This window comes from Lepeophtheirus salmonis, chromosome 11 (genome assembly GCF_016086655.4).
Source record: "Lepeophtheirus salmonis chromosome 11, UVic_Lsal_1.4, whole genome shotgun sequence".
Classification (NCBI taxonomy): Eukaryota; Metazoa; Arthropoda; class Copepoda; order Siphonostomatoida; family Caligidae; genus Lepeophtheirus; species Lepeophtheirus salmonis.
This window is the reverse complement of record NC_052141.2, coordinates 12,435,020-12,447,921: the sequence shown is the minus strand read 5'-3', so window position 1 is coordinate 12,447,921 and position 12,902 is coordinate 12,435,020. Positions and strand designations below refer to the sequence as shown.

Genomic DNA, 12,902 nt, shown 5'->3' with positions numbered 1-12,902 from the left:
ACAACATTATTGTTGACCCCCTTAGATATAATAAGGGCTTCAAAACGGTGGTGCAAGGCATGGCAAAGACTGCCGATGTAGTCTTCTGTTATGGCGTCCAAATACTGGCTCAAATTGGCTTTGAGGGCATTGGTGTTTTGATGACGGACACTGTGGGCCTTCCCTCGACATGCACCGGAAGTTGGCATCAGGTTGTAGAGAGGAGGGGGGTCTAAAAGTGTCAAAAAAGAAAAGAATTCAGAAGAAGAACTCAAGAAACTAATTCACAACTCATTCAAAAGAGTCTTGCAACGGAGGAGATGGGATTTTTTCATTCCTGATGTCAAAAGTGACCCTTCAACCTCTCAAGGCTCTTTCAAACAAATGTTTTGATTGGTCTCTGGCCAGTCTGCAGTTAAACTCCCAGATATTATACATTGCCACTTATGGGCTTGGATTGTTTTATTAACTCCTCCTTGTCCGGTTTGGCTTTTTTACAAAGCCTTCTTTCTATCCAACATTTCGGACTTGCTGACGACGTAGAATGTTGCGCAGGATATAAGTTTTGCAAAATGGAAATTTATCAATAACATTCATGTGCCATGTTCCCGATTTGTACGTGAACTAGAGAGCTCAGGTTTGATTTGTTTTGTAATAAATTGTTTACAAGAATGATTTTTAAAATTTTCCTTTATTTTAAAGACTTGAATTGTATAAAATTACTGGGTTTGATGTTAAATATATTTTTTTTTCCAAAATAACATCGAAACAAAACATTACATTTCCATAATTGACATGAAAAAATATAATTTCCTAGTATAAAACGGGGTTTTAATACTTTCAATGGGGTTATATATAATGAATATTTATACACAATTATAAATTATAAAAATAAATTGGAAATTACTTTTTTTCTTGATTTTTGGTTATTGATTGACAAACCCCACATATATTTTGTTTCATTATTTAGCTTTATTTACATAACACCATACACTTAATTATACTTTATGAATAAAATCAAGACCAATAACTTTTTTGATTCCTTTACTCTATTTTATAACTTAAGATTGTCGTGAAATTCGCAAAAATCCTGCAATTTTAAAATAATTTTAAAATAACTTAAATGTATTTGAAAGAATATTTACAAGAAATACTAAATAAGAAATTACATATACTTTCCTTAATCTGCTTCAATATCCAAGTCGTATAATATGAGACATTCACTGAAAGTGCACCATATTGATCTGATCCACAATCTTTCCCTTCAGACACAATCCCAACTAGTATACATTGGCCATCAATAGCCATTGTAAGAGGACTTCCACTATCTCCAATACAAGAATCATTAGGAGGATTGTATGTACACATTTTAGAATTTGGACTGACGGGATAATTCTTACTATATTCACACTTTTCACTCTCCATACTTAATGTTTTCAACTCTGTCCTCATATTTGTTTCACTAAAGTAAGGAAAAGTTTTGTATGATGGGTGAAGTCTGGTGACTCCCCATCCGCTTACTATATTCAAACCAAGAGTGGAGTAAATTTAACTAATATTTGTGGGGTAGACTTACCTATAAGCGTCGATCCTTCTGGGATGGACAAACCAACTTTTGGTAAGCAAAGAGCCATCACGTTTTCCCCAAATACAAAGGGGTTACTCACTTGAACAATAGCTATATCATTTTTTAGTAGAAAACCCACACTCCAGTTATATTCAGGATGAACAATTAATTTTTTTATGGTATGTTTTTCGCCACTGTTAAACTTAGTTGATCCTGCCATAATCTACAAGTATTAATGACTGATATTATTTTTTATTAGACTAGTATAGTAGAGTTGCCTCTTACATATGATTCATTTAATCGTGTATTCGTTGAAGTGTTAACTCCTATAGGGTAGATGAAACAGTGTGCTGCAGTGAGAACAAACTGATTACTTATGATTGTGCCTCCACATGTACTCAAAAATAAATCTTGTACTCTTAGTCGAAACATGACTTGCCATGGAATTTCTCCTTCATTAACCCTTCTCCCACCTAATATTCGCTCTTTGGTTGATGTACATCCATTTAAAAGTGCTCCTGGGTTTACACAATTAGTATCAGAATCTAGAAGGGAAACAAGCAAAATAATTATCTAAAAGTACTATATATTTGGATCAATATCAATCTATGTAAAGGATTAATCAAAACATTATATCAAGAGTACCCTGTAGGTCCCGTTTTTTAGAATTTTCCTAACTTATAAAAAGGTTTTTAATCATGTACTATCTACAAAAAAGTACTATACAGATAAATATAGGACTTGCCAATTCCATAGACTAAATCCACTTGAGCAAAAATAATAACCGTCACACAAAGGTATAGAAAAATGTCCATGTTGTCTGAAATTTTTTGAGAGACTACTCAATGATAGACCAAATATATTATATATCTATGTTAAAATATATGTAGCAAGTGTGAACTTAGCTTAGTTTAAAAAAAAGTAAGATAGACACTAGTTTATTATAAATTAATATTTGTACAGGTTTTTTATTATACATATCTAAATATATTATAGTTTTTAAATGTGCCAGAATATGCAAATACATAGTCAGATATGATTTTATACAGATTACGCTACAAAACGCACAACTCACTTCATTCATTTTTTTAAAAAGTTTTTTGGAATAAATAAATTTCAGTTACGAACTTTGGTCAAGGAAAGATTTATAATCGTTCGTCAAGGTACTATTACAGTATATTAATTTATCGATGAGGTGCTAGATTTTAAACGTCAGCTAAGGAAAGAAGTTGATTGGTTAACTTTTATTACAGCATCCGAGTCGATCAGAGTTGAATTTCAAATATTTTGTGGGACTAGTAAATGATTATTGTAAGAAAAGCGAACAATTGTTTTAAATATGAAGCATCTATCAACTTGTTTGAATCCCCTTACATCTAAATTATTATTGATTATTTTAGAAAAAATCACAACACACGATTCAATTTTTTCTTCGGAATATTATTTTAATCTACATCAAATATTAACACACTAATCAATCAAAATCTAAATTTTTTAAAGAATTTTTTTTTTAAATTTAAATATAAAGTATATTATATAACTTTACCTATGATTGAAAGAACATGAAGAAAAAATATAGAAGTGATATGCTTCTAAGTAATATCCTTCAATTCACTCGATTTTAAAGAATTTTTTTATTGATTTTAATCGAGATAAAGTAATACATAATCCATTTTATAATGCTGAAATGTTTGTATCAATTTATATTTACCTTTATTTTCATCTATATAGTTCTTTCATGTCGAAATATGGTACGTAATTGTAATTATACTCTAAAAACTTGATTAAAAAAAAAACATTGAATGTCAAACTCATATCCGTTAAATGTTTTAATGTTCATTAATTAGTGTTTTACGGCTTCAATAACAATAATAAATGTGTTTTTCGGCCTGTAGGCCCTCCAAGACCATAATTTACTAGCAAAGGGTATTACAATGAAAATATAGGACATCGATAAATTTTTATTTGACATGTCATATGGGGGTCAATTTAATTAAATCATCAATCAATGAAGGATTTAAAATATAATTAAAATTAGTGTTGTGTCGTCCCAGACAGGATTCAGTCCAGTTTAGTCTTAGCACTGGTATTACCGATCCTTAAGACTGTAGGTCTTTAAAAATTTTCATAAAAATGTCGATGTTTTATGAAAGATAACAAATAATATATATCCTATATGAGATTTTTTTAAAGAGCATTGCACATATCTTGCAAAAATATATTTCTATTTTCATTGTAACGGGAGTAGGTTCTCCCGGCGATTCCTGGGACATTAAAAAATTAAAATTAATTAAAAATTATTCTGCTTAATACAAAATAAAAATTGTGAAACTTTTAAGGATTATTCTTGTTGTATGTTTAACTGAATTTATAAGGTTTGGATAAAAAGAAAATATTTTTAAAAGTAATTTCCTCAAGTAATCCAAAATAATTTAATCTTGATTGATGAAAGAATTATGAAAGAAAATAAGTTGTGGCCTAATCTACTATTTTGGGTCAACAAAAATACTGCAGTGATCTCCAAATTGAATGAATTTAGTATCACTCTAAAATTTTATTGCAAGTTGAACAACCGTTATTTAAAATGTTTATGAAGTAAGAAAATAAGTCTAAAATAAATTAAGTAGAAAACTGATTCAGTGAGTTGAAGGGTATCAAACTTTCATTCCAATATGATAATGAGTATTTTTAATACTTGTTAAATTATTGCTGTACTGACAACAACACACCCTTTTATATCCTTTATGTAGGTATACTATGAGATTAAAACTTTCTGGGAAAGCGTTTGTCAAATTGAAAAAATAAGTATTTTCCACAAATTTAATTATTAAAAAAAAAAAAAAAAAAAAAAAATAGATAATAGTACTAAGTTTTGTCATAGTACGAGTAGGACTGAGTATTTGTATGGATTGGTACATCATGTGCGAATGCGTCAAACTAAATTGGACTTACATGGGTATTATATAACTAATTGAAGAGTGACATGGTAGGAAACGTGGAAGGATGGACTTTCTAATCCTTAGGTAAAAAGGCTAAAATTGACACCATCATCACCAAGGCATCAACAAGGCATAATATATTTTATATATATAAGCTAAGGATTATCAAAGACAATGATTTAAATGGAATAATTCCTATTTTAACTTTGTACTCGAGTACTTTAAATTGCATTTAAAATGAAATTTTAATTTAATATTATTTTTAACTTTCTACCTGATATGTTTTATTATGATATAACATAATAAAACATAAAGAATGAATCCTAATAAAGGCCGAGAAAAAAATATATATCTGTTTGTTCACAAAGTGAAGGCTTACACTTGTTACTCTTGGCTCAATGTTTTGTGTACGTAGAGAATTTTCTGAATATCTCTCACTAGAGGTGAGAGGTATTGCGACTATCATGAATGACTATTTGAAATAAGTGTTCATTGTATATTTTTAGAAAATAATATTAGCTACTTCTCTTGTTTATAGTAATATAGAAAAACATATTTTTTATTTAAGATATATATATGAAAATTATATGAATTTGAAAATTTTTTAAATTAATTATTCAAAAATTCTTAATAATAAAATCTAAAAAAAAAAAAATCAAACAAACATTCATTCATATTTAGTAATTCAATAATTCATGTGGAGATCAAAGGGTAATAATCCAAAACGATTAATAGCAACTTAATAATCTAGAAAGTGGTTTCCAGCTCCCTAATTTTTGACATTGTAATGAAATTAAGATTTAACAATATGAGTTTATTCAAATTATCAAATCATTTGTATGATTGTTAGAGCACAAGTTATATAAAGGAAAGAGGGTCACATAATCATTGTGAATAAAAACATCAAGTGAAGGAATGCCCATTTTCAGCCCCAAAAAAAATAAGCACAAAGATGCATATACCTATTTATAGGCAAAATATTTCCATAGGAGGAAATTTTCCTGGGGCAAATATCGTGGTCACCTTTATTTCAGTTTGTTCATGCCTCACTTAATTAGTGTTCTTGAAATGAGACAATTCAATATGCACACTTTAAAATAATTACTTTCAATATTGAAGAATTTTGAAACATTTTGATTAAAAGAGAAATCTAATCAAAAATACTCTTTCAATAGCTTAATTATAAATACTAACTAATTGTCCATTATACAGATGAAATCTCCATAAGTTTTAATATAAAAAGTAGTTTATTTATTCATAACAATCTATTATAGACTCAATTAATATATTTGAACAATAAAAAAATTACCCAATATTAAATATCTAACCACACCATTTAATAAGAATTGACTTTACTTTCTTGTGAAGTCCTCTTATTTTTTGTGAATAAAATATTTTATTTTTCTGCGAATTGATTTATAAATTTGTCTAAAAACTATTTAAATGTATTGAAAGTAAAATAATTTATTAAATCAAAACAGGTTTTGTAATGGATAGGTATGATGGGTGATAATGACATACTTTTCAGCTTATTGCAATTTGAAAATATTTTCACTATCTACAACATGGGCGAAATGGAAGAATATAAAAATAATATAATTGAGTGGCTTATAGAGATTTATAGATTCTTATTTGATCTGAGTTATTGAATCAAGAATAATTAGTGAGCATGAATGTTACAGGATTATATGGCGGTAAATATTTTGAACAATCTTACTCCGGACTACAGAACCTATCTAAGTACTCAGAGAGGAAACTTGAATATTCCAACAGCTTTTGTAATTTAAACTTTGAAAAATTTGATGGGGGCCTCTCCGAAAATGATTTAAGTATAATGTACCCTCTGGCACACTCAAAGTGATGTTATTTTATTACAATTATTCAATCTGCCCTTAGAATTGTCTTTGAATTCCATTTACATGTATATTTACTGCTCGAGAAGCAACTTGAGACGACGCTACGCATATTGAGTTCAAGAGAACAATTTCTAGAGAACGTGTAGTCCAATGAGCCAAGTGAGAAAAATGGCTGCCCAAGGTAAATAGAAATGCAAAGTTATAGCATAACGCGTGTACAACTAATTTTTTTGCTTCCACCACGCTTTTTAATATGGACGTTATATAGGCAATGTCTTGAGAATGTTTGAGTTTTATTGATAGAGAGTTTAAAATATTACAATCATGTTAGGTTATATCACATATGTTCTATCGTGTTTTTTAGCCTTAACTATTGATAATACAAGTATTGCTACAACATGTTTGATTTATATCAAGTAACTTCTCCATAAAGATATTCATGAAACCAAATATCTAATAAGGTACACGTCATTTCTGACATCTGTGATATTAAATATTTATCAAGAGGGCATAAATGCTTCTTTAATCTATTTAATCGTTTAAATAGTGATAAAAGAGCCTCTTAACTCTTTTTAAGAACTTTGACTGACTTTTGCCTACTTGGATCTTTCCTTTTCTTCGTTGGAAAGTTATCAAGGGATTCAAGAATTAAAAAGTATCATCTGTTCCTTTGTCTTCTACTAATTGTAATAAAAAATATTTATATTGAACAGAACTTTTTTGGATTTCTATATCGTTCAAACTCTCTCTACAAAGATTTAATATATAATTACCTATATTATTTGATGTATAAATGTGGTAGATAATTATAATATTGACTGAACAATGGGTATGAAATGGGTAACCATCACCTACAACAAGTGGGGGAAGAGTGTTAGATCCCAATACAATGTTCTAAAAAAGGAATCAAAAAGGTACTCGAAAGAGGTCAATAAGAAGAAAAATCCTGATACAAAAAAAAAAAAAGAATTCAAAGCAAGCCCGTAGCATTATGAAACGAGAGAGAGAGGGCTCACCTAGTGAAACCCTTAGCTGAACAGGTGTTTTTAATTTGCAAAGCTGCATAGTTATTATTTAATTCTTAAGAAGATTTATTTTTAAAGTAATAACGTGTGTGATTTGTTTTCGAGTCATAAGTGTAAATCCTTTTTGGATTCGGAGTAATATTGAGGCTAAACATCGGAGTAATTCCAGGATACAGGGGGTCCCCGCTTATTGAGGTTTTTGGCAACGATAAAAATCTGGGTTGATCAGGGCTTAATTATTACTAAAACCATAAAGTTGGAGAAATTATTTTTCAACGTCTACTTTTTTACAATTATAGTTAAGGCAGTAAAAAGCATTTCATTCATCACAAATTATTTAAAATAATGTAAGATACTGGTCAAATAATTGTAAAATTTAATCTTAATCTTGTTTTTACTTGATTTTTAATACAGTCATTTCAATACTATAAAACTTAAATAATTGAAACTTAAGCAATACTTATTCTGCAACCTTTTTATTTGCAAGTTTGTATGTTAAGTAATGTATCCATTCAAATACTTATAATAAACCAAAGAAAATTATACACTTCTATCATAGTATGAATTAACTCATCAACACCAATAAAAGAGCCTGTTTTAAGTGTGACGAAATAAGCTGGAAAACTTTTTCTCAATATTGCGACAGTATAATAATCGTATTTGTTGATATGAGTCCTATAATTTAAATTAATTCAAAAAAGTAATAAAGTCCTTACGAGCCGCAGTTTTTAAGGTTAACTGAGCCTGATAATAATTAGTTGTTTGGTAACAATGATAATAAGAGATAATGAGACGTCGTTACATGAAAATTACTTTTAAAGAAGAGTCTATAAGTATTCACGTTGCGATAAAACAAAAAGAAGAAAGGGAGTCGCTGATTAAAAGCATGCCTCACCAGCTGAAATTGATTATATGGATGATATCAAAATTCAATTTAAAGTTCAAATACCGCACGATCAAATTTACTAAATTTTGTTTATATATGTAAAAGTTAAATAAAATATCATTTATATTAGTAATTTGTTGGAGAGTTTTTCAGTGGTTTAATATTGTATTTGACCCTTTCAAAATTTCCTTTCGGTTTTTCATTGAAGTAGAAAACTTATATTGCGTCTTTCTCTATTTCATCTACAAAATTCCAAAATATTTATGTTATCACCACACATTTATTTTCAAAGTTATAGAAACTGAGGGGTAAATACCGCGCTATGTGGGAAGTCAGAACAATTCCAAACATCCCGTTCAACGAAATCTATGTTGTTTGAAGCCGCTTTATGCAGGGACCATCTGTATGTGCTCTTGCAATATACAAAGTGGAAATTGTGTTCATTTCCTATTTCTCAGTTCTACTTGCAGTTGATCTAACTAAATTACACTCCTTCTATACATTAGCACGTTCATTTTTAAGTTTCTTTTACTTTTTACATCCCTGCAAGGCATGTTTTTTTTGTTGGACTCGGAGTAGAATTGAGGATCAAGGTAGTTGTAACTAATAGCTATATCCAGAGTGGGACTTGTGTCTATTTTATTTCTTTCATGACTGCTTCCATGTGAGTGTATAAAATGTCACGCCACCTAAGCGGCTCTCCTCCAAATATTTCTTCTAATTCTCGGGATGATCACGTTTCTTTTATTTTCACATACCGGCAGGACATATTTGAAGCATAATTTCTGCTTTTGACGAGGAGGACAAAGAATACCCCTCTTGGATTCAGTTAAAAAATGATGAAAAATAAAATAATATTTCAAATAATTGTCAAAGAAGAACAGAAAAAAAAAGAAACACAATCAAGCTTAGTGAAGTGTAAAATACTTGAATAGAAATTCCTCTTTTTGACAAGAAATAGATTCAAATAAAAAAATATATTTTATGTAGATTTTATATTTATTTTTATACTAGAAGTTATATATATATATATAAAGGGATGCTTTGAGCACTTCTTCTAATAAAAAGCGATTTATATTCAATTTAAAGAAAAAGTTTAATTTCTTTTCTTGCCTATTTTTTTCTTTATATAAAGGATATTTCTTTATTGGTAAGTAGATATCAATTTAATTTTTTTGTAATGTTATATTTCCTGGATGGAGGAGATGAAAAAAAGTAGCTGTTGATAGCCAAAATGTACAAGTTGCGGAAGCAAATTTTTCCAGTTCACAAAAACTAAAAGTTTTTTAACTGGCTTTCCAAAAAATAACAATAGAACAATATATGGCCGTCACAGAGCCTACATCTCATTCGATATGGTCTCTTTGAATATTTTGTAATCAGCGTAACTGCTCAAGACCTTAGATATGGATAACTTCTGGTTATTCAAATTTGGTAAGGGAGTTAAATTTTTAATACCTTGATGGGCTTTCACAGAAGTCATCAAGGGGGTTCAATTTGTGGGATGACGTAGGCCACATGTAGCTGAGTCAGAGATCATCAATTTTTTGGTGGCGCATAACTCAATTTCTTAGTGCTCTTGACGCCCCTTTGCTAACATAATTGCATGCTGGATATTGCAGAAAGTCTTCATCTTGACTCTGACGATAGAAGCTAGGTTTTTTGGGCGATATGTGCGTCCTGCTAGTTGTATAGAATATCACTTTTGCCTCTGGTTAACTCATTTGGTGGTCAATGGCAAAAAAAAAAAATTCCATAACACAGAAAAGCAATTTTAAGACACAATCGTATAATTAAGAAAGGTTACATAACATCATTTTTAAATTAGCCATTAAATTGAAAAATAGTGAACTTACGACATTATGATCAATTTTTGGACAAACTAGTGATCCTAGCAATTTTTTTTGTGAGGAAAGTTGAATATTATTCCATAAATAGGGGTGGGATTTTTGTAGAGAAATATACATTTAAAATAATTAGAAAAGGAAAAGGAATTAATTGTACGTGTGTTGTTGTTGTTTTTTGCGTTTTTTGTTCGTTGTGGTGTTAACGGAGATTAGACTTTTCAAAATAATACTAATTTATTCTTCTTAAATTCATTTGGATCCAAAGATGAATGCCAGGTAGATAGGTTTAATCTCAAAAAAAAGATTGTTGACTTATTATTTGATTAGTGAACATTCTTTGCATAACACAATTAGGGAACTTGGCAAAAAAAATCTATTAAAAAATATGTCCTTAAAGGAATTTGTGGTGGGAAATTCTTAATATCTGTTCTTTTTATGACTTTTTAGCAAAAAACGATATAAGTATATTAGAATATAATTAAACATACTTATGTGTACATGGTTAATGGATAGTGTTGAAAATTGTTTCTATAATGGGCATATTAAAGAAAAAGAAACCGAAAATTAACATGTTTAACATTGATTTGAGGAAATTTTTGTATGAGATCAGCTACTTTCAGCTCAAACAAGAAGGGACGGGGGAAATGGTAATAAATTAGGTAATTGGAAATAATCCCTCAGATGTCGATCCCCAATTCTACTCTTAGTTCAACAAGGACTTACAATTATAACTCCAGAACAACTCATCTTGATTTATCTCCGTCTTTTATGAGTAAATACGAATATTAAATCAGGTTTTGAATACAATTTGATTTTTAGGAAATAAAGTTCCCTACTCAAGAATTAAATAATAATCATAACTGCTAAGGAAAAGAAAATTCATATTTCAGATTACCGATTCCAAAAAAACAAACAAGAAGGCCAGTTAAAATATTCACAGGATTTATATAACAGTTTATATTTATTATTTAAAAGTCTCCAAAAACTTTCAAATAGGAATACAAGTATATTGCAGCCTACAATATTAATCAAGAATTAAGGAGGAAAAAACATGCTCTTCTTTAACATAGTACCCACTATTTTATTTAAGTCCTTGTGTGCTGATTAGTTTATACAAACTACCAAAATTGACACACTATACTTTAGGTCAGCAAATCTCAGCTCCAGATGTACAAAAATACATTAAGGTTGAAAAACCTTTTGTCAAGGGAAGTTTATATAAATGAAGAAAGAAACTTTGGGTGGTATATAATTAATTTTATACTCCCTTGTTTTGTTTAGTCCTTGGAATAATCAACTTACTTAATTGTTTAGCATGGAGTATGGCTTCTCCATTTGCAGTTGTTGTTATAAAGAGGCATAACTATGAACTCATGTTATTTATACATTGTTATAAATAGCTTTTCCCTTCATTATCGTAAATGACATAAACATGTTTCTTTTCAATCCATCACAAATAATTTAAGACTTAATAAAGGGGTCAAATAAGTTCAAGAACATAATTAATCATTTTGCTTTTAGCAAGGATATATGCCATTAGAAGAATATTTGAACATGTTAATAAAATAACTTATACCCGTCAACACAAAAGTAATCTAATGGTGGATTACTTTTGTATTCTTGAACGAGTTATCCTCAATTTCTGTCAACAAATTAATATCACTTACCCATTGGGTATGCCAAAAATTGCAGTTTCATTAACCAAAATTGCCTAAAAGATTAGAGAACTCCTATAAAAACCAATATATTCTCTCACAAATATTATAATTTTTTTTTACTATGTATTTTTAGTATTAATATAATTTATTTTATAAGTGAAGAAAATTAAAATAAATAAAAACAAATTCATTTATTTAAAATTTATTGCTATTACATTTAATAATAATTTTTCATGTTTAGAGCTTAACTAAAAGTGGATTAAATAGGAAAATTCGTGAATTAAGACGCACTAGAGCTCTTCCGCCATTCTTCACAATATAAACAATAATGCAAGACGCTATATGGGCCCTTTTTTGACATATTTTTTAATATGTACACAAGTTGTAAAACTTTCCTTCGACAAGTTATTGAACCGCTTATATCCACATTTGTTTGAATTGGTGTATGTGTATGTTTCAATGGTACTTTTAGGGTTAATACATTTTATTTTAAGGGGCCATATAGGACAATGTAAAGTTGAAATTATTAATATAATATCTCATTTTTTTTTTTTTCTTTTTTTTGGTTATATAAGATCACAAGTCTCAGTATTTTGATTGAACTTGACATTTTTGATATTTCACTTATGATAAGTTCCCCAACTTAAAGAATTTTTGCTTATTACTAGAAAATGTAATATTATTATTATATATATATTTTTTTTTTTTGTAAATTAAATTAGATTTTTTTCCAACTTTCTGCAAATAAATATGTATTTAAAAAAAATATATTTTAAATAAAATTTTTGAATTTTTTTTCAAAACATTGATTTTTGTGAATAGATTTGAATTTTTGAATTTATTTTCTTCAAAAACGGTATTTTTTTTGTTAATGGCTATGCATTTTTTGAAGGATATTTGAAATTTTTTTCCAAAAATTTTTAATTATTCAGAAAAATACCAAAAATCCAAGCCCCTCCCAATAAAAGTACTGTGAACCCCCTTGAATGACTTTACTCAAACTTTAGTGTTGATTAGATTTATATATTTCTATGAATTATCCCCAATATCTGTTAACACACTATTCTTATTTAATCATTTCAAGGGCCCTAAAATTGCATTTAAAGCATCCAAAATTGATTGTTCAAATAGAAGAATGAGAAATT

The 12,902-nt window shown here is 28.8% G+C and overlaps 3 protein-coding genes across 4 annotated transcripts in view; 2 read left to right on the top strand and 1 right to left on the bottom strand.

Annotated features, from left to right (window-relative positions):
* LOC121126087 (venom peptide isomerase heavy chain) overlaps positions 1 to 12,902 on the top strand; it is a 157,000-nt gene that overhangs the window by 105,298 nt on the left and 38,800 nt on the right. The gene's annotated exons all lie outside the window — the stretch shown is intronic.
* The window catches only part of LOC121126257 (uncharacterized), a 119,559-nt gene that overhangs the window by 102,671 nt on the left and 3,986 nt on the right, over positions 1 to 12,902 (top strand). The gene's annotated exons all lie outside the window — the stretch shown is intronic.
* On the bottom strand, positions 652 to 3,166 carry LOC121126072 (venom peptide isomerase heavy chain). Of its 2 annotated transcripts, none has more exons than XM_071891768.1 (4): positions 2,292 to 3,166; positions 1,832 to 2,091; positions 1,556 to 1,769; positions 652 to 1,499 (listed from the first exon to the last, which is right to left on the bottom strand). In XM_071891768.1, exons 1-4 carry the CDS (start codon positions 2,359 to 2,361, stop codon positions 1,099 to 1,101), a joined length of 945 nt encoding a protein of 314 aa, XP_071747869.1. In that variant the 5' UTR covers positions 2,362 to 3,166; the 3' UTR covers positions 652 to 1,098. The 2 variants fall into 2 exon arrangements, with proteins under 2 accessions (XP_071747869.1, XP_071747870.1); XM_071891769.1 differs by having other exon boundaries at positions 652 to 1,441.